This window comes from Lepidochelys olivacea (genome assembly GCF_965140295.1).
Source record: "Lepidochelys olivacea isolate rLepOli2 genome assembly, chromosome: 24".
Taxonomy (NCBI): domain Eukaryota; kingdom Metazoa; phylum Chordata; order Testudines; family Cheloniidae; genus Lepidochelys; species Lepidochelys olivacea.
Genome location: NC_140434.1, coordinates 2,949,477 through 2,971,702, shown reverse-complemented (window position 1 = coordinate 2,971,702; position 22,226 = coordinate 2,949,477). Strand labels below are relative to the sequence as shown.

Below are 22,226 nucleotides of genomic sequence, written 5' to 3'. Positions count from 1 at the left end.
TTATTAAGCTAGATTCTAATCATGTGGTTACAAAATTGCTAGTGCCTACTTATTTAAATGTAGAGATGTTACATACACAAACAAGTTACAAAACTGAAGCCACAATCCCAAAGAAAGAAAACAAAGTATAGAGCTCTATTTCAAAATATGTGTACACTAAAGATAGGAGATCAGGTGTGGGTGCTTCTTACCCTCCTTGCATCTCTCGATTCCAGCGGTGCCAAGCCAGGATCGGTCACTCAATTCCGCGGAAAGATGAATAAGGGACAAGGCGTAGGGACCCTCTTAGCTGCAGAAGCCTTGGGAGGCTGTCACTTATCTGACCAGCAGATAGATAGTGAAAAGCACTCAAAAATCATGGTGCTGTAGGTCCCCTACTTATACCTCTGTACTCCTTTATTCTCTTTCTCCTTTCTTATGCCAAATTGAGGCTGGTCTGTCGGGGTGACGCCAGCTTTTGCAAGAGTAGTTTACACTTGCAAGGGAGAGAAACAATAAGTTTCGACTACTGGACATTTCTTTTATCAGGGTAAATATTTTCCCACCTAGGATGTTGGTGTGTGTGCATCAGGCTATTTAGTAGGGGCTAAGAGCCATGTCTGTCACAGGGCCTCTGCCTGCTGTGAGCTTAATCGTCGTATCTGTTCCCAGAGGCACATTGTAGCAGCACACCTGTGCTTTCACAGCTTCAAAGGCTGTGCTGGAATATATGTTAAGTGCCCTGTTCCTGCTTCCTCCTGTGTTTCCAGCAATGCTGGTCTGACGGGGGGGGGGGGGGGGGGGGGAAGGGGGGGGCTGGCTGTCTGGCTACAATTTACCAGCACTGAATTTCCTCTGCTATTTTCAAAAAGAAAAGGAGGACTTGTGGCACCTTAGAGACTAACCAATTTATTTGAGCATAAGCTTTCGTGAGCTACAGCTCACTTCATCGGATGCATACTGTGGAAACTGCAGAAGACATTATATACACAGAGACCATGAAACAATACCTCCTCCCACCCCACTCTCCTGCTGGTAATAGCTTATCTAAAGTGATCACTCTCTTTACAATGTGTATGATAATCAAGGTGGGCCATTTCCAGCACAAATCCAGGTTTTCTCACCCCCCCCCCTTTTTTCCAAAAACCACACACACAAACTCACTCTCCTGCTGGTAATAGCTTATCCCCATCCCTGACAGCTCTCTCAACACCCTCAACTCAACCTGACTATGAAACCACAGTCCCCAAGCAGACCTAAGTGTTGTCCCAAGTTTTTTTTTTTTTTTAAGTTTAAAGAAAAGAGTGTAAAAAACTGCATCACAAGAACCGGCCAAAATATTCAACAGAAATATTTTATGGTGAAATAAGGGGTGATAATAAAAATGAAAATGTTGGTGGAAAACTAATTTTGGTCAAACATTTTCTGGGTTTCTGATGAAAAACCAGAAGTCAGACTGAGTATTTTTCAGCTTTCTGTTTGTTTGTTATTTCATTGAGAAATCGCAAAACATGTTTGCATGAAATTTTGACATTTTTAAAAAAAGAACTCGTATGAAAATTATATTTTTTTCCATGAGCTCTTAACCATAACTCCTCATCACCTAAGAGGCAGAGAGAAAGGTAGGAAAATAGGACCCAGGTAGTCTTCTGGTTAGATTACAGAAGTGACCCCTAATGTCTCAGAGCTCTGTCCCCGGCTCTGCTACGGACATCCAATGCCACCTTGGTCAAGTCACTTATTCTCTCTGTCTATCAATTTCCCACCTGCAATATAACACACCTCTGCTTTAGAGGGTGGTTGTCAGGATAAATGTAGTAATGTGTGTGAGAAGCTCACAGTGATGGGTGCCGTAGCAATGTCTAGATAGCCAAGAAAAATAGAGTTGCAAGGTAAAGGAAACACCAGGAGCCAGTGGATACAATAAATTATCATTTTTATTCCAGCATGTCTACAATGAAAGATGGAATGGAAAACAGGCAAATGAATGTACAGCATTATCATTTATTCCTCAGGACCAGTGTATGGTACGGTATGTCTCTGAAGGATGTAAAAAACAATATTTCAGGGATACAAAGCCAATTGCAGGCTATACCAATCCCTAGAGGATACTAATGACTGAGTAAATACTCAGGGTACAAGTAGTGCTCTGAAACCCCCCAGAAGACAAGCCAGGGAGAACATGAGAGAACCAATTATGAAATAAGTTACAAACAGGAACTTGCTAATTTGCTTGACATTTCGTGGCTGTTGATGCTCCTGTGGATACTCATATCACTTCAGTTGTACTTCTGCGTAGGCGGGCACTTAGGTGGAGGGCATTTTGGTGGAGGGCACGGCTCTGGGCACTTGGGTGGAGGGCACGGGTCCGGGCACTTGAGTGGAGGGCACGGCTCTTGGCATTTCGTTGGGGGGCACGGGTCCGGGCACTGGGGTGGACACACTGGTGGTGGCAGGCAGGTTTGCTTACACTGCTGCTGATGTTGGTGAGACATATTTCAACGAATTAAGTAAACCTGAAAGGAGAGTAAGAACACAGCCCTTGTGAGTATAAGACAATCTTCCAGTATTTTCCTTCATTGCAACACGGGGTTTTCCAGAAGAGCCTAAGGGAATTAGATGCTCTCTTCTCAGTGAATTTCAATAGGATTTAGACTCCTTTGAAAATCTCAAGCTCACCTCTCCTTTTTCGGGCATACACGTCATCAGCTCTTACTGGGCAACTGAATATGCCCTTTGAGAGTAAGAGAAAATATTCCAGTAAATTGTGCATTGGGGTTACCATTTATTGGGGTTACCATTTATTGGGGTTCCGTTATTTTCTAATGGCAATGGCAATGTAGCCATCCTGCTTCTAAGAATGCATCCCTGCTCGGACTCCCAACGCAAGGCTTGTCATTTGCATGGTTTGAGACCTCTATCAAGAGAGCTGCTGGTTAGGTTAGGTGCCTCTCTCTTTAGATAATAATCACCTGACAGAGCTAGACTGTGTAACTTCCACGCGTAGCTCTGTTCACAGAATGCGTGAGTATGGGTTGCACAATTCAGCCCAAAGTGCTGGACTGATCAGGCACGAAAGCATGAAAGCTAAGCGGTGATCAAATGTTCAAACTGCACCTTGTGAGAACCCCAAAGAGCCTGAAAGCTCTTACATGAATCAACAGAGAAGAAAGCATTTAGTGGAAAAGCTTTATTCTCAAGCCATTCAGCTGCCTTGAGGGGTTTGCAATCAGTACAGAGCAGCATAACTGTTCTCGCGGAATGGTTTGGCTCCTGGGGAAGAACCCTGCCTACCTTGTTCTAGTCTCCGGTGGTCATTGAAACTGTTGGTTCAAATCAATAATATACTTCTTCAATCACATAAACGTCTCTGGGGCTACTGTGAGGATGTGACTCAGCAGGGAGGGGGGAGTGTTGACCTGGGAATGTGCCCTGGGGATGGGAGACCTGAGAACCTGTCACCTGAGCCAGGAGGGGGAGGGGGAGGTAACACCTCTGCCCAGGAATGTGAACAGAGGCTGCAGCAGGGAACCTGCTGGGTGAGTTTAGTGGGCAGTTTGGGGCTGGGGAGAGGAACACAGGGAACCCCAGGGCTGGGGTCTAAGCTCCCTGCTCCCCCAGAAGGACGTGATTGAGGGGTCCTTGTTGTACCCACAAGCTCTGTTTTGGACGGTGTTCCTGTTGTCCAACAAACCTTCTGTTTTACTGGCTGGCTGAGAGTCTCAGTGGATCCCAGGAAGAGGGGTGCAGGGCCTGGACTCCCCCACACTCCGTGACAGCTACACACACGTCCAGGCAACTGGAAACCTCTGATTAACCTCTGAGAGCCAGAGCCTCAGCTCATGTAAACTAAGATAGCTTTATTGACTTAAGATAACTCTTCTAATTCCCCCACTTGAGGATCTAGTCCTGAGACTGCAGGACCTCTACTCCTTCTTCCCCTTGTCTTCTAGGCTTCTCCTGTCCATTTACCCTGAAATATCTTGTAGTAACGCTAACCCTGAGCATTCCTAGGTCTTTTTTTCTGAATCCCTGAAACTTCTTCCATGACATTCCTTCTTCTGCCACAATTCCCATTTTAATATCAATGGCAGAGTGAAGAAAAGGTTAAAGAAAGCAAGGTGAGACATTCAGCTGAACCACAGACAAGCATGCTGTGGAGCATTTCCAAGGGGTGTGGTTGGCAATTGCAAACTATTTCAGCAAGCACCAGTGTAAATCGCTTGGAAAGAGGGTTGCCTGTCTCCTCTGGGGGCTCCTCCACAATGGTTAAAAACCTGCGACTCAGGATTTGAAATTTTCTTCACTTTTATTTAAACAAAAATGAAGAAACGGCACCTACTCACAGTCTAAAGGTTTAGTTCAACCGCAAATATTTTTTCTTTACATTTTCTGTTCACCAAAAATTTTGAACTATTTTGTTTCCTGATCCACCTGAAACACTTAAAAAAAATTTTTTTTTTTTGCAGTTCCCAGTGAACCAAAAAAACAGTGCTTTGCATTGCTTTAATTTCTGAATGCTTCCCTGAAGAGGGAATGAATTTCAGCTTGTGCTTCAGGCTAAGGACATAATGACTTTCTATAAAGGACCTTAATCCTCTAGCAAGTTGCAGAGGTCTGTGTTACAATGCTGAATGCCCCGGGTGCAAACCCTGCAGGAGATTCATAAGCAATGACATGGATATAGTTAATTCCAATCACCAATGCTGGCGAAAGAGTGAAATAATCGATAAATCCCATCTTTAAACAGGACAGTCTTGTTATCATAAATGGATCTCTGCAGAACAAAGGGTCAAGATAATGACCACGGCAAAGGCAGCCTTCAATAATCAGAAAGAGACTTACCTAATTCACCCACAGGACTGAGCAACCAAGAAGCATTGAGAAGCCAAGTGGATTGAGGAGCGCTGTGAAAAGAGACCTTTTATAGTGTTTCTGAGCCCAGTTTCCTGCAAAGCAGGCTCTGGATAGACAGTGTGAGGACATTGTATGTAGCAACCTGAACTTGCTCCACCTCCACCTCCTTAAATTCCTCGTTTGAATCATCTTCTTTGCTGGAAAATTCCCAACCTTCTCCCATTTCAGAGCCAAGCAATTCCCTCCTCCCTCCCACCCCTCCCCGCCGCTTTCTGAAAGACGAAATGAAACTAGAGTTGGGAAACAGCATTCGCTGTAACAAACAACTCAGTGCTTTGTTTTCATAATTTTTTGTTCCCGTCTTGTTTAAATAAATCCTAGAATTCATGGATTTGCTTCAATCTTTGCATTCCTTTCAAATGTTCGTGCCTATTTCTCATTTGAATAGGTCTGGTTATAATATCTAGCCATTGGTTCTTGTTCTGCCTTTCTCTGTTCGGCTAAAGAGCTTGTTTGGCCAGGCTAGATTAAGGATTCACCACAGACTCCTGCTGCTGTGAAGTTTGGGTGCTTATGTTCTGACATTGGCTCTTCACAGAGTGGAAGCGTCTCACCATGTCCTGCTGCAACGAGCACAATATTTCTGCCCCTGAAATAGATTAATAGATTCATGGACTTTAAGGCCAAAAGGGACCATTATGATCATCTAGTCTGACCTCCTGCATAAGACAGGCCAGAGAATTTCACCCTGTTGTGCCTGTATTGAGCCCAACAACTTGTCTTTGACTGAAGCATCTGTCCCAGCAAGGCATGCTGGCTGGATTTGAAGACAAAAGGAGATGAGGAATCCATCACTTCCCACAGCAGTTTGTTCCAATGGTTAATCTCTCTCTCTGCTAAACAATGGTGTCTATTTCTCATTTGAATTGGTCTGGTTATACCATCCAGCCATTGGTTCTTGTTCTGCCTTTCTCTGTTCGGCTAAAGAGCTTGTTAGTACCTGGTGTTTCCTCCCCAAAAGTCCTTCAACACTATAAATTGTGTGACTTGAATTTCCTGCCATGTAGGGCTGGAAGGGATTGGTGAGAGCTGTGAAAAGCAGGACTGAACTGTGTCATTCAAGAAAGATGGGGACCTTCCCTCACTGATAGGGGCAACAAGCCACAGTGCTTCAAACTGCCACTGACGACTCATTGCTGTCCAGGTTAACTTCTGGTTTGAGCGCCGTTGATTTCTGGATGCCTGTGAAACTGTTCGGGGTGACCAAGTCCATTTCTCAGTCTGAAGCACTTATTGCTCTATGTATTGTCACAACGCCTAGGAGCCCAGCCATGGGCTGGTATCCTGTGGTTGTAGGTGCTGTACAAATAGAGAGGAAAAAGAGATCACCTGCCAACAGCTTAGTACCACTGAGTCGTAGCAGAATTCAAGGATTTCAGTGTGCTTTTGCCCAGGCAAAAGTGGGGAGAAGAAAAGCGTCCGGGAGACAGAACAATCATTTGTCAGAAATTTGTTTAAATAGGTTGTTTAAAGGAAAAAAACCCCTTTCTTTGGGTTCATAATACATTGCCAAGTCTTTCCATTGACTTGCATGGACCGTGGCGAAGGCCCATTCTGAAGGTGAGGTAATACTGAACTGTACCACTCTGCCAGTCACACATTACTCACCATTGTGACCTATCTGATGTATCCTTAGTGTGCAGGCGGAGTGTACATCACCGAGATGGGAATTTAGGTGCGTTCGTAACATTGATCCCAAATCATCTTCTAATTAAATCTTTCCTCGAATGATGAATGAATACAGGATGTGATGCCTCTTTGTGTTCTTCCCATCAATACAAAGACGCAATAATTCGGAAGAAGAATAACAAGATGGTGAAAGTTTTTAATGTATTTCAGTTGGAAATTGAAACTCGGTACCTTGAAACTGAACCTAGATGAGTCAGGAAGTTCATGTTCCTATCTATCTATCTGTCTATCTTTCTCCAAGACTATTACAGGGAAGTGAAAAGATCTGACACTATTTCGATGATTCTTCCATAAAGATAGGTCCATTTCCTGCTGAAGAATTCAGCACTTTGGGATCCATCAGTGAACTTCTATTGTCCCGATTGAAAGATTAATAGGACTGGTTAAAATAAGAGGCCTGGTTTTCAGGGGTGTGGCACTCTCACTGATTCCTGTGGGAGTAATGGGTGCTCCCTGCTCCTTTGGGAAGTTAGGATGTGACTGATACAGCTTAAGCAGAGGAGAGCTTGATTTAGTGGATATGGATTGGGGCTGGGCGACAGGGCAATGCTGGTTTGTCATTATCAGCAGCCCTTCCCCAACCCTATGGAAACCATGTCCAATGGTTCCTGGTGGGGGTGCACAGGTGTAACCGAGGGCAGAATTTGGTTCTTAGGGTTGCATACACAGGGTGCAGGATGGAGGACGGTACAAACGTGGCTTCCTGTTCTCTTTTCCAAATAGCTGCTCAGAACTTTTCAATCAGATCATTTTTTTGACCAAAAATGCATTTTTGATTGGGGAGGCAGAAATTGTTCCCCAAATCCTGTGTTTTCCTCGATAAAGCAAAAACCTAGAAAACTACAAAAATTTCAAAAGCGCAGACCACATTTTAGACTGGATGTTTTTGTTTTATTCAATTAAGGCCCAAAACATTTCATACAAAATATTTGATGAAAAGAGAGAAAAATAATTTTGATTGAATTGTTTTGGAGGGAAGAATTCTATTCACCTTTCCTATTGGGAAGGGGGACTCGTTACCCCGTAGAGCTATTAAGAGCAGTGTAAGGGACTGTCCTACCTTGAAGTGGCTGCTCCCAGCCCTTATGGATCACCTTGATTAAAACCCATTCCCCCTTCCCCTCTCTTGCCCCCTGTTTTCAGGGAAGAGGTGGCAGAGAGCACAGGATGTTGGGGGAATTCACCGGAGGACACTTATAGGTATAAGGGAGTCTGACGTAATGGTGAATCCTGCCCATGGTATGTGTCTTTAGCACCATACGGATGCCATCTTAATGGAGCTGTGCTGATTTATGCCAGCTCAGGATCTGGCGCAGGGAGTGTACATCACAAGAGCAGGAACTTCTGAGGTTTACACAAACCTATGAAGTATTGTGAGGATTGGAGAAGATCTGATCAGACCTGCTCTCCAGGCTCAGCAAGGATTCAATGGGAGGGGCGCCCAGCAATCGCTATTGCACAAGGCACTAGAGGGATTATCCTGCAGGCCGGTGTGCGGAGTCTGAGCCCTGATCTTCTCTGATCAAGTTATTATAAGCAACAGATCCCTGTGATCCTAGAACTTGACCTTCCTGTGTCTCCCAGTGATGCACCCTCGTAAAATGTGGGTTGCGTCTCCATCTAGTGGCTAGAACACAGAACAGGGAATTTTAATCTGGTATGCTAGCTTACTAGTGCTTCCAGCTGCTGGAGCTGCTCTTTAGCTTCAATGCTCAAGATCTGTGATGTGGGGTCAGCGTTGCTAGGTCCGAAACCTACTGATGACCTGTTGCGGAAATTGTTAGACCAGCCCACGCCCCCACTGCCAGATGTCCCAGCCAGCTTCCTGGTTTCGCACTCTGTGCCCTCCAAGATTCTGATCCCCTTTCCTCCCCCTTTCCTATCTCTCCCATCCTCATATGGTGCTTTCTCCTGGCAAACCCCACAGAAATTACACAGCCTACTCTCCTTGCTCCTCACACAGGGTTCCCAACTTTCAAATCACCCAAAGCAGAATACCCCTGCCCCGCCCCTTCCCTGAACCCCCGCCCCACCCCACCTCTTCTATGAGGCCCTGCTCACCGCTCGCTCCATTCTCCCTCCCTCCATCGCTCACTCTCCCCAACCCTCACTCACTTTCACTGGGCTGCAGTGGGGGGTTGGGATTCTGGAGTGGGGTGAGGGCTCCGGCTGGGGTGTGGGGTGGGTGCCAGGGAGGAGGGGTGCGGGTGCAGAGGAGACTCAGGGATGGGCAAGGGGTTTGGGTGTGGTGGTCTGTGTGGCGTGGGGGCTCTGGGAAGGATTTGGGGCATGTGCGTGGATTCCAAGTTGGGGCAGGAGGTTGGGGTGCGGGAGAGGGTGCGGGGCCCCTAGGCCGGCTGCGCCGCCCACCAGACATTTAAGGGCCCGGTTGGCAGTGCCAGCCAGAACCGCCAGGGTCCCTTTGCGACCGGGCATTCCTCACAAGCCCCATGCCTGACACCTCTCTGCACACACTCAGCTCAACCTCTCTTTGAATCCACAGTCCCCAAGCAGAGCTGAGTGGTGACAGACTGTGCTGGGTGCCAGGGACATGAAATGTGTGTGGTTCAGAGAGGACCAGGCAAGAGCAAGAGCTGCCTCCAGATTAAAAGAAGGTGGAAGGAAATTTGTAGCTGATCCAAACCTCCTGCTCTGCTCTTTGGTTCAAACTGATCCTTCTTCCTTCTTCTGGTTGTGTTTCAGTCCCAAGAAATCCATAAGAATACATTCATGAAAGCAAAGAATCCAGTTCTTTATTGAATTCTTTTTTCCAATTTGAATTACGTAGCTCAGGTGTTACAACTCACACACAGCATTTCCTCAAATAACGTCATGTCTCTTGTTAAAATAATTAGAATTATCGAAATAATTATTAAAAATAGTGATGCAACCAAGCAATTGAAGAGTCTGTACATGGAGGAGGTTTGGATTGTGAAAATCCACAACCACATAGCTCTGAGGTGTCTCATTTCCGGACACCAAGCCACAGGAACCATATAAAAAGGCTCACACCTGAATGATCCTCAATCGACTTGGCTTCTTCACTTGCTCCCATCGGCGAATTGGGTAAGTCTCCTTCTGATTATTGGGAGCTAACTTTATGGCTGGGATTTCATTTTTTGGTTTCTTCTTTCAAAATATATTACTGCTCACAAGAGGGCTTTCTTTTAGTGTCTTGACTTTAATTCACTCATCCTATTGAAGGGCTTCAGGATGGGATTTCAGTCCATCCTCCCCCATGTTTGTTCTTTCTGAAGTGGTTTGCAATGGCAATGCTCTCTCTGGAGAAGTGTTCCCAAATGCACCAGCCTCTGATTCTGCTGAATGTTCTGGTGCATGATGGTAATAAGAAAATACAGTTGTTTGTCTTGATTTTGCAAACTCTGAAAACTCCTTTTTCTTTCAGTTTTGCCCACGTCCCAGGAAGATGTCTTACCAGCAGCAATGCAAACAGCCGTGCCTGCCCCCTCCATGCTGTGTGAAGCAGGTCAAGACTAAATGTGTGGATCCCTGTCCGTGCCCTCCTAAGTGCGTGGATCCGTGCCCCCCTAAGTGCGTGGATCCCTGTCCGTGCCCTCCTAAGTGCGTGGATCCGTGCCCCCCTAAGTGCGTGGATCCGTGCCCTCCTAAGTGCGTGGATCAATGGCCATGTCCTCCTAAGTGCGTGGATCCATGCCCCCCTAAATGCGTGGATCCCTGTCCGTGCCCTCCTAAGTGCGTGGATCCGTGCCCTCCATGCCCACCTCTGCAGCACTGCTGCAAAGAAAAGAAGTTCTGTTAGGGCCCACGGGAACCACCAACGTCTACGGAATGAAAATGAATTGCAGCCCCTTGCGCAGTAGCTCTCTCCTGACTCCACTTGTCTGGCATTCCCCTTGCAGTGTGACGTGTTTCTGGGAATGTTTCCAATCTCTGTCCTCACTTTGCAGACTCTTTCTGCTCACAGTATCAGGGCCTTGCCTTGGAATGTGTAACTGACCGACTTTGTTCCCCTGGGATATTGCGTATGGGCGGGAGAGAGACCCTGTGTCACTTGTGCTGTAGAGTGATTGTTGTTGGGAAATTTCCCCGTCTTGTCATGTAGATGAGCATTAATAAAAGCTACGATCCACGGCATTGTCTGCCTCCTGGTGCTTCATTCTCTTGAGCAGTCACAGGCTCTCAGGCCCAGGTTTTCCTTCCTTTTATTTCCTTTTCAAAAGACCCTTCACTTCGAGAGTAGATGAACGCAATGTGTTTAGCTTGTGCGGATGTTTTGATGATACACATAAAGAGGAACGTGGTGGTAACATGTGAGGTTGAGAGCTGTGGTGACATGCTCAGTGAGTGAGGAAGGGAAGTGGCCCAGTCTCCCCCTTCTCCTCCTGGCCAAAGGCTAGACCTGGTTCCTCACTCCCCAGAATCCCAGCCTGTCATGCCCTCTCGCTGCCTCCTCCCGCTCTTCCAACACATCTGGGTGAATTAAAGATGATGTCATATGATAAAGCCTGAAAGAATACACCCAACCCAAACTGTCAACCCTCCTTCTGGGCCTGTTCTGGAAGGAGAGATGGCGGTTCAGGAGGACCTACTGGAGGGGAACCCCATACGTGCGCCTCTTGGAATGCAACAGGCGTGCTCTGCCTCTGCAGGAAGGAACTGAAACCACCGAACAGAAGCCTGTATTCCCTGCTCTGTGCACCCACCCTCTGCTGCCTCCTATCTCAGTGCTGTAGCGCAAAAATTCCCCCGTTGGCAGCCTGGCGTGCTGGAGGCTCTAGTCCGGGAGACCCCTGAATGGACCCTGCAGTATATCTGCCACACAATGCAATTCCGACATCATTGGTAGCAATTTGGTGGCAGTAGCCCCCAATGACCTGTTGCCTTTGCTCCTGCAGGTAGAAATGGCAGAGGGAAAATGATGTCTTTCAGCATCATTTGTGGCTTCCCATATCTTTAGTTTGGTTTTTAAAAGACTGTAAATCTTAGATGAAAATGGAGTAAAATCTCACTCCCGCCCATCTTCCTTAGCTATCTATAAATAAGAAATTTAAGAACACTTATCATTTATTTTATTTAAAAGTTTGTGAATGCAGGTGCCGCTAAATGAAGCTATGCAAAGACCTAGGCCAAAATTTGGTGCCCTGTTTTGACGTAACAAAGGGCTGAGACAACAGGAGAAATATGAAATCTGAAGCCCATGGTTATCCCATATGTAGATCTAGCGTGACCATTATCACTCGCAGGTCTCTGTGTTTTGTTCCATCTCCCCCATCCGTGGAAAAACTCTAATTTCAAAATATTGAAAATTAGGTATAATGCACGTTGCTTAAAAACACCTCTTCTGTTAATTTGCATTTCATAAATGCTCTTAGTGAAGAAAGAACCAATGTAAATAGCAAACACCCTGTGCTTAGCTGACACGGATAAGATATAGTCAGAGGACTGAAGAGGGAAAGATTTTAGCTCTAGCATGGGTGGGAGAGATTATTCCCAATGTGCCACTGCAGGCCGTATAGATTGGCCTTGCATGGGCATGCCAGAAAAGGGGACAGAGGTGGGAGGAGGTGGAACCAGCAATCGCTATTCCGCAAGCCACTAGGGGGATTATTCTGGAGTCCGCTGTGCAGGATCTCAGCCCTGGTGTTCTCTGATGAAGTTATTTGAAGCAGCTGGTTTCTGTGAGCCTACAACTCGACCTTCCTGGATCTCCCAATGATGCAGCCTCGTAAAATGTGGGTTGTGCCTCCCTCTGCTGGCTAGCTCACATATGGGGCCTTTGTTTTCAGTTTGTATTTTATTTAATTTGTCCCAGAAACTTATCAGTGTTTATTACCACCACAACAGAACCAGGTGAAAATCAGTGCAAAAACTATTAATATTTTTTCTGGGTAAATATTGGGGTTTATTTGATTGGACAGAAAGACGAGGGGGGGGGGAGTATTCAGTAGATTAATGCTTTGAATTCCATGCATCAATGTGGTTTGCTGTAGACCTAAAACAGAACACAATGCCACCTGTGAGTTTAAGAAAATACAGAATATCTTTCTAATCCCCAAATCAAATTTTCCATTTGAATAAAGAGCTTACTGTTGTAGACGTAGAACTATTAGCCTGTAAATATTTACATTTAATAATTGGGCCACACCATTTTCATACGCTCAGCTTCTTCCTTTTCTCCTGTTTTTGTTTTAACTTTTGAATGCATCGTCCTTGTGTTCTGAAATGTATTCTTAGACAGACTTTCATTTTCTTCCTATTTTTAGTGTCAGAGCTTTAAACTGTTCTCTGCTAACAGCTTGAAATGTGTATGTGGTGGGCGTGAGATTCACCAGTATGTTCATTGCGCACACACTTCAGAGCTTGTGTGTGTATCTGTTTGTTTATTGTGTGTATCTTCTAGACTTACACATAGCCTTACTTCATAAACAGGCCACTTGGCATATCCACACTGACTTAATGTATTGTCGTAATACAGTTGTCTCGTGCAATGTATTGTATTTTCTTAATAAAACAAGTTATTTTTTCTTTTGAACTGAAAACGAAGGGGCTAAATCACATAACATGGAATTTCAACATGGTATGCTAACCTACTAATGCTTCTGGCTGCCAGAGCTGCTCTTTAGCTCCAATGCTCAAGGTCTGTGATGTGGGGCCAGCGTTGCTAGGTCCAAACCCTGCTGATGACCTGATGCGGAAATTGTTACACCAGCCCATGCACCCACTGCCAAATGTCCCAGCCAGCTTCCTGGTTTCACACTCTGTGCCCTCCAAGATTCTGATCGCCTTTCCTCCCCCTTTCCTATCCCTCCCATCCCCATAGAATCATAGAATCATAGAAGTGGAAGAGACCTCGAGAGGTCATCTAGTGCAGTCTCCTGCACTCAAGGCAGGACTAAGTATTATCTTTCTAGACCATTCGTGACAGGTGTTCGTCCAGCCTGCTCTTAAAAATCCCCAATGATGGAGATTCTGCAACCTCCGTAGGCAATTTATTCCAGTGCTTAATCACCCTGACAGGTAGGAAGCTTTTCCTAATGTCCAGCTGCCCTGGCTGTAATTTAAGCCCATTGTTTCTTGTCCTGTCCTCAGAGGTTAAGGAGAACCATTTTTCTCCCTCCCCCTTGTAACAACCTTTTATGTACTTGAAAACTCTTATCATGTCCCCTCTCAGTCTTCTCTTCTCCAGACTAAACAAACCCAATTTTTTCAATCTTCCCTCACAGGTCATATTTTCTAGACCTTTAATCATTGTTGTTGCTCTTCTCTGGACTTTGTCCACATCTTTCCTGAAATGTGGCACCCAGAACTGGACACGATACTCCAATTGAGGCCTAATCAGCGCGGAGTAGAGCGGAAGAATTACTTCTCATGTCTTGCTTTTAACACTCCTACGAATACATCGCAAAATGATGTTTGCTTTTTTTGCAACAGCATTAAACTGTTGACTCATATTTAGCTTGTGGTCCACAATGACCCCCAGATCCCTTTCCGCAGTACTCCTTCCTAGGCCATCATTTCCCATTTTGTATGTGTGCAACTGATTGTTCCTTCCTAAGTGGAGGACTTTGCATTTGTCCTTATTGAATTTTATCCCATTGACTTCAGACCATTTCTCCAGTTTGTCCAGATCATTTTGAATTTTAATCCTATCCTTCAAAGCACTTGCAACCCCTCCCCCGCAGCTTGGTATCATCCGCAAACTTTATAAGTATACTCTTTATGCCATTATCTAACGAACTGAGGAAGATATTGAACAGATCCGGACCCAGAACTGATCCCTGTGGGACCCCACTCCTTATGCCCTTCCAGCATGACTGTGAATCATTGATAACTACTCTCTGGGAACAGTTTTCCAACCAGTTATGCACCCATTTTATAGTAGCTCCATCTAGGTTGTATTTCCCTAGTTGGTTTCTGAGAAGGTCATGCAAGAAAGTATCAAACGCCTTCCTAAAGTCAAGATATACCACATCTACTGCTTCCCCCTATCCACAAGGCTTGTTACCCTGTCAAAGAAAGCTATCAAGTTGGTTTGACATTATTTGTTTTTGACAAATCCATGCTGACTGTTATTTATCACCTTATTATCTTCTGAGTGTTTGCGAATTGATTTCTTAATTTTTTACTCCATTATCTTTCTGATTATCTCCATTATCTTTCTGGTTCTTTCTCCTTGCAATCCTCACAGAAATTACTCAGCCAACTATCCTTGCTCCGCACAAGCCCCATCCCTGACAGCTCTCTCAACACCCTCAACTCAACCTATGAAACCACAGTCCCCAAGCGCAGCTGAGTGGTGACAGACTGTGCTGTGTGCCAGGGACATGAAACGTGTATGATTCAGAGAGGAACGAGGAAGACCTAGAGCTGCCTCCAGATCCAAAGGAGGTGGAAGCAAATTTTCACTTGATTCAAACCTCACCCTCTGCTCAAACTGATCCTTCCTCCTACTTTTGGTTGTGTTTCACTCCCAAGTTGTTTTCTTTTTTAAGTTTAAAAAAAGTGTGTAAGAAAACGACATCACAAGAACTAGTCAAATTTTTCAACAGAAATAGTTTATGGTGAAATAAGGGGTTATAATAAAAATGAAAATGTTGGTGGAAAACTAATTTTGGTCAAACATTTTCTGGGTTTCTGATAAAAAACCAGAAGTCAGACTGAGTTTTTTCAGCTTTCTGTTTCTTTGTTATTTCATTGAAAAATCACAAAACATGTTTGCATGAAATTTTGACATTTTTAAAAAATTAAAAAAAAATCTTTTAAAAAAAGAGCTGCTGGTTGGGTTAGGTGCCTCTCTCTTTAGATAATGAGCACCTGACAGAGCCACATTCTGCTATTTCCACGCGTAACTCTGTTCACAGAATGCATGAGTATGGGTTGCACAATACAGCCCAAAGTGCTGGACTGATCAGGCGCGATAGCACGAAAGCTAAGCGGTGATCAAATGTTCAAACTGCGCCTTGCGAGAGCCCCAAAGAGCCTGAAAGCTCTTACATGAATCAACAGAGAAGAAAGCATTTAGTGGAAAAGCTTTATTCCCAAGCCGTTTAGCTGCCTTGAGGGGTTTGGAATCAGTAAGGAGCAGCATAACTGTTCTAGCGGAATGGTTTGACTCCTGAGGGGAAAAACCCGTGCCTACCTTGTTCTAGTCTCCTGTGGTCATTGAAACTGTTCATTCAAATCAATAATATAGTTCTTCAATCACTTAAACGTCTCTGGGGCTATGCACACACGTCCAGGCAACTGGAACCCTCAGATTAAACTCTGAGAGTCAGATCCTCAGCTCATGTACATCCACATTGCTTTGTTGATTTCAAAATAGCTCTTCTAATTACACTAGTTGAGGATCTAGCCCTGAGACTGCAGGACCTCCTCTTTTAATGTCTCTATTTCTAAGTGCTTCACTGAAGAGGGAATTAATTTATGCTTGTGCTTCAGGCTAAGAACACGCTTCAATGATTTTCTAGACAGGGCCTTAATCCTCTAACTCAAGTTGCAGAGGTCTGTGTTTCAGTGCTGAATGCCCTGGGTCCAAACCCTGCAGAAGATTCTTAAGCACTGACCTGGATATAGTTAATTCCAATCACCAATGCTGGCAAAATAATCCATAAATGCCATCCCTATAGAGGACAGTCGTGTTGTCATAAATAGATCTCTGCAGAACAAAGGAAAAAGATAATGACCACTACAAAGGCAGCCTTACCTAATTCACCCACAGGACTGAGCGACCAAGAAGCATTGAGAAGCCAAGTGGATTGAGGAGCACTGTGAATCATCTTCTTTGCTGGAAAATTCCCAACCTTCTCCCATTTCAGAGCCAAGCAGTTCCCTCCTTCCCTCCCCCCACTCCTTTCTGAAAGACGAGGAAATGAAACTAGAGTTGGGAAACAGCATTCGCTGAAACAAACAGCTCAGTGCTTTGTTTTCATAATTTTTTGCTCCTGTCTTGTTTAAGTGAATCCTGGAATTCATGGATTTGCTTCAATCTTTGCATTCCTTTCAAATGTTTGAGACAGAACTTCACCTGGTTACAGAGATGCATGACTGAAATGACAGCAAGACAGATTCAATGGATTTCAGTGGAACCGGGCCAAGTTCAAGGGTCCAGGCCAGCGAGATGGCCTTTGGAAACTGCCCCAGTAATCTTAGTTTTGAGGCCTCCGAACCCAGCCCAGTCCTCTCCACTCCGTTGGCCAGGCTAGATTAAGATTCACCACAGACTCCTGCTGCTGTGAAGTTTGGGTGCTTATGTTCTGACATTGGCTCTTCACAGAGTGGAACCGTCTCACCATGTCCTGCTGCAACGAGCACAATATTTCTGCCCCTGAAATAGATTAATAGATTCATGGACTTTAAGGCCAAAAGGGACCATTATGATCATCTAGTCTGACCTCCTGCATAAGACAGGCCAGAGAATTTCACCCTGTTGTGCCTGTATTGAGCCCAACAACTTGTCTTTGTCTGAAGCATCTGTCCCAGCAAGGAATGCTGGCTGGATTTGAAGACAAAAGGAGATGAGGAATCCATCACTTCCCACAGCAGTTTGTTCCAATGGTTAATCTCTCTCTCTGCTAAACAATGGTGTCTATTTCTCATTTGAATTGGTCTGGTTATACCATCCAGCCATTGGTTCTTGTTCTGCCTTTCTCTGTTCGGCTAAAGAGCTTGTTAGTACCTGGTGTTTCCTCCCCAAAAGGTCCTTCGACACTATAAAATGTGTGACTTCAATTTCCTGGCAAGTAGGGCTGGAAGGGATTGGCGAGAGCTGTGAAAAGCAGGACTGAACTGTGTCATTCAAGAAAGATGGGGACCTTCCCTCACTGATAGGGGCAATAAGCCACAGTGCTTCAAACTGCCACTGATGACGCATTGCTGTCCTGGTTATCTTCTGGTTTGAGCGCCATTGATTTCTGGATGCCTGTGAAACTGGTCGGGGTGAAGAATGAAGAAAACCCACTCAAGTCCATTTCTCAGCCTGAAGCACTTATTGCTCTATGTATTGTCACAACGCCTAGGAGCCCAGCCATGGGCTGGTATCCTGTGGTTGTAGGTGCTGTACAAATAGAGAGGAAAAAGAGATCCCCTGCCAACAGCTTAGTACCACTGAGTCGTAGCAGAATTCAAGGATTTCAATGTGGTTTTGCCCAGGCAAAAGTGGGGAGAAGAAAAGTGTCCAGGAAACGGAACAATCATTTGTCAGAAATTTGTTGAAATAGATTTTTTAAAGGAAAAAAATCCTTTCTTTGAGTTCATAATATATTGCCATTGACTTGCAAGGACCGTGGCGAAGGCCTATTCTGAAGGTGAGGTAATGTTGAACTTTACCACTCCGCCAGTCACACATTACTCACCATTGTGACCTATTTGATGTATCCTTAGTGTGCAGGCTGAGTGTACATCACCGAGATGGGAAGAGATACGTATTTAGGTGTGTTCGTAACATTGATCCCAAATCATCTTCGAATTAAATCTTTTCCTCGAATGATGAATGAGTACAAGATGTGATGCCTCTTTGTGTTCTTCCCATCAATACAATGAGGCAATAATTCGGAAGAAGAATAACAAGGTGGTGAAAGTTTTTAATGTATTTCAGTTGGGAATTGAGACTCGGTACCCTGAAACTGAACCTAGATGAGTCAGGAAGTTCATGTTCCTATCTATCTATCTATCTATCTATCTATCTATCTATCTATCTATCTATCTATCTATCTATCTATCTATCTATCTATCTATCTCCAAGACTATTACAGGGAAGTGAAAAGATCTGACACTATTTCGGTGATTCTTCCATAAAGTTAGGTCCATTTCCTGCTGAAGGATTCAGCACTTTGGGATCCATCAGTGAACTTCTATTGTCCCGACTGAAAGATTAATAGGACTGGTTAAAATAAGAGGCCTGGTTTTCAGAGGTGTGGCACTCTGACTGATTCCCGTGGGAGTTATGGGTGCTCCCTGCTCCTTTGGGAAGTTAGGATGTGACTGATACGGCTTAAGCAGAGGAGAGCTTGATTTAGTGGATATGGATTGGGGCTGGGCGACAGGGCAATGCTGGTTTGTCATTATCAGCAGCCCTTCCCCAACCCTATGGAAACCATGTCCAATGGTTCCTGGTGGGGGTGCACAGGTGTAACTGAGGGCAGAATTTGGTTCTTAAGGTTGCATACAAAGGGTGCGGGATGGAGGACAGTACAAACGTGGCTTCCTATTCTCTTTTTCCAAATAGCAGCTCAGAACTTTTCAGTCAGAACATTTTTTTGACCAAAAATACTTTTTTGATTGGGGAGGCAGAAATTGTTCCCCAAATCCTGTTTTTTCCTTGATAAAGCAAAAACCTAGAAAACTACAAAAATTTCAAAAGCCCAGACCACATTTTAGACTGGATGTTTTTGTTTTATTCAATTAAGACCCAAAACACTTCATACAAAATATTTGATGAAAAGGGAGAAAAAAAATGTTGATTGAATTGTTTTGGAGGGAAAAATTCGATTCACCTTTCCTATGGGGAAGGGGGACTCGTTACCCCGTAGAGCTATTTAGAGCAGTATAAGGGACTGTCCTACCTTAAAGTGGCTGCTCCCAGCCCTTATGGATCACCTTGATTAAAACCCATTCCCCCTTCCCCTCTCTTGCTCCCTGTTTTCAAGGAAGAGGTGGCAGAGAGCACAGGATGTTGGGGGAATTCACCGGAAGACATTTATAGGTATAAGGGAGTCTGAGGCAATGGTGAATCCTGCCCATGGTATGTGTCTTTAGCACCATACGGACGCCATCTTAATGGAGCTGTGCTGATTTATACCAGCTCAGGATCTGGCGCAGGGAGTGTACATCACAAGAGTAGGAACTTCTGAGGTTTACACAAACCTATGAAGTATTGTGAGGATTGGAGAAGATCTGATCAGACCTGCTCTCCAGGCTCAGCAAGGATTCAATGGGAGGGGCGCCCAGCAATTGCTATTGCACAAGGCACTAGAGGGATTATCCTGCAGGCCGGTGTGCGGAGTCTGAGCCCTGATCTTCTCTGATCAAGTTTTTAGAAGCAACAGGTCCCTGTGATCCTAGAACTTGACCTTCCTGTGTCTCTCAGTGATGCACCCTTGTAAAATGTGGGTTGCTTCTCCATCTAGTGGCTAGATCACAGAACATGGAATTTTAATCTGGTATGCTAGCCTACTAGTGCTTCCAGCTGCTGGAGCTGCTCTTTAGCTTCACTGCTCAAGGTCTGTGATGTGGGGCCAGCGTTGCTAGGTCCAAAACCTACTGATGACCTGTTGCGGAAATTGTTAGACCAGCCCACGCCCCCACTGCCAGATGTCCCAGCCAGCTTCCTGGTTTCACACTCTGTGCCCTCCAAGATTCTGATCCCCTTTCCTCCCCCTTTCCTATCTCTCCCATCCTCATATGGTGCTTTCTCCTGGCAACCCCCACAGAAATTACACAGCCTACTCTCCTTGCTCCTCACACTGGGTTGCCAACTTTCGAATCACACAAAGCGGAATACCCCTGCCCCGCCCCTTCCCTGAGCCCCCGCCCCGCCCCACCTTTTCTATGTGGCCCTGCTCACTGCTCGCCCATCCTCCCTCCCTCAATCGCTCACTCTCCCCAACCCTCACTCACTTTCACCGGGCTGCAGTGGGGGTTTCGGATTCTGGAGTGGGGTGAGGGCTCCGGCTGGGGTGTGGGGTGGGTGCCAGGGAGGAGGGGTTCTGGTGCAGAGGAGGCTCAGGGATAGGCAAGGGGGTTGGGTGTGGCTGTCTGTGTGGTGTGGGGGCTCTGGGAAGGATTTGGGGCATGTGCGTGGATTCCAGGTTGGGGCAGGAGGTTGGGGTGTGGGAGAGGGTGTGGGGCCCCTAGGCCGGCTGCGCCGCCCACCGGACATTTAAGGGCCCGGTTGGCAGGGCCAGCCAGAGCCGCCAGGGTCCCTTTGCGACCGGGCATTCCTGGCATTCCTCACAAGCCCCATGCCTGACACCTCTCTACACACACTCAGCTCAACCTCTCTTTGAATCCACAGTCCCCAAGCAGAGCTGAGTGGTGACAGACTGTGCTGGGTGCCAGGGACATGAAATGTGTATGGTTCAGAGAAGACCAGGCAAGAGCAAGAGCTGCCTCCAGATTAAAAGAAGGTGGAAGGAAATTTGTAGCTGATCCAAACCTCCTGCTCTGCTCTTTGGCTCAAACTGATCCTTCTTCCTTCTTCTGGTTGTGTTTCAGTCCCAAGAAATCCATAAGAATTCATTCATGAAAGCAAAGAATCCAGTTCTTTATTGAATTCTTTTTTCCAATTTGAATTACGTAGATCAGGTGTTACAACTCACACACAGCATTTCCTCAAATAACGTCATGTCTCTTGTTAAAATAATTAGAATTATCGAAATAATTATTAAAAATAGTGATGCAACCAAGCAATTGAAGAGTCTGTGCATGGAGGAGGTTTGGATTGTGAAAATCCACAACCACATAGCTCTGAGGTGTCTCATTTCCGGACACCAAGCCACAGGAACCATATAAAAAGGCTCACACCTGAATGATCCTCAATCGACTAGGCTTCTTCACTTGCTCCCATCGGTGAATTGGGTAAGTCTCCTTCTGATTATTGGGAGCTAACTTTATGGCTGGGATTTCATTTTTTGGTTTCTTCTTCCAAAAGATATTACTGCTCACAAGAGGGCTTTCTTTAAGTATCTTGACTTTAATTCACTCATCCCACTGAAGGGCTTCAGGATGGGATTTCAGTCTATCCTCCCCCATGTTTGTTCTTTCTGAAGTGGTTTGCAATGGCAATGCTCTCTCTGGAGAAGTGTTCCCAAGGGCACCAGCCTCTGATTCTGCTGAATGCTCTGGTGCATGATGGTAATAAGAAAATACAGTTGTTTGTCTTGATTTTGCAAACTCTGAAAACTCCTTTTTCTTTCAGTTTTGCCCACATCCCAGGAAGATGTCTTACCAGCAGCAATGCAAACAGCCCTGCCTGCCCCCTCCATGCTGTGTGAAGCAGGTCAAGACTAAATGTGTGGATCCCTGTCCGTGCCCTCCTAAGTGCGTGGATCTGTGCCCCCCTAAGTGCGTGGATCCGTGCCCTCCTAAGTGCGTGGATCAATGGCCATGTCCTCCTCAGTGCGTGGATCCATGCCCTCCTAAGTGCGTGGATCAATGGCCATGTCCTCCTAAGTGCGTGGATCCCTGTCCGTGCCCTCCTAAGTGCGTGGATCAATGGCCATGTCCTCCTAAGTGCGTGGATCCCTGTCCGTGCCCTCCTAAGTGCGTGGATCCGTGCCCTCCATGCCCACCTCTGCAGCACTGCTGCAAAGAAAAGAAGTTCTGTTAGGGCCCACGGAACCACCAACATCTACGGAATGAAAATGAATTGCAGCCCCTTGCGCAGTAGCTCTCTCCTGACTCCACTTGTCTGGCATTCCCCTTGCAGTGTGACGTGTTTCTGGGAATGTTTCCAATCTCTGTCCTCACTTTGCAGACTCTTTCTGCTCACAGTACCAAGGCCTTCCCTTGGAATGTGTAACTGACCGACTGTGTTCCCGTGAGATATTGCGTAATGGCGGGAGAGAGACCCTGTGTCACTTGTGCTGTAGAGTGATTGTTGTTGGGAAATTTCTCCATCTTGTCATGTAGATGTGCAGTAATAAAAGCTACGATCCACGGCA

At 45.6% G+C, this 22,226-nt stretch overlaps 1 protein-coding gene and 2 long non-coding RNA genes across 3 annotated transcripts; 2 read left to right on the top strand and 1 right to left on the bottom strand.

Annotated features, from left to right (window-relative positions):
* Positions 1–1,898: 1,898 nt before the first annotated feature.
* On the bottom strand, positions 1,899–5,003 carry LOC311512739 (uncharacterized protein). The gene is made up of 2 exons (XM_084614080.1): positions 4,825–5,003; positions 1,899–2,495 (listed from the first exon to the last, which is right to left on the bottom strand). The coding sequence occupies exon 2, from the start codon at positions 2,472–2,474 to the stop codon at positions 2,259–2,261; it is 216 nt and encodes a 71-aa protein (XP_084470206.1). The 5' UTR covers positions 2,475–2,495; positions 4,825–5,003; the 3' UTR covers positions 1,899–2,258.
* A 4,594-nt stretch (positions 5,004–9,597) lies between these two features.
* On the top strand, positions 9,598–10,701 carry LOC311512664. Its single transcript, XR_014709520.1, has 2 exons — positions 9,598–9,651; positions 9,992–10,701. It is a non-coding gene; the product is annotated as an uncharacterized lncRNA (long non-coding RNA).
* Positions 10,702–21,059: 10,358 nt separating this feature from the next.
* LOC311512652 lies at positions 21,060–22,226 on the top strand. The gene is made up of 2 exons (XR_014709516.1): positions 21,060–21,141; positions 21,482–22,226. It is a non-coding gene; the product is annotated as an uncharacterized lncRNA (long non-coding RNA).

Coding starts and splice junctions, on each gene's coding strand:
- LOC311512739 (XM_084614080.1), bottom strand. CDS start 2,474: ATGTCTCACCAACATCAGCAGCAGTGTAAGCAAACCTGCCTGCCACCA.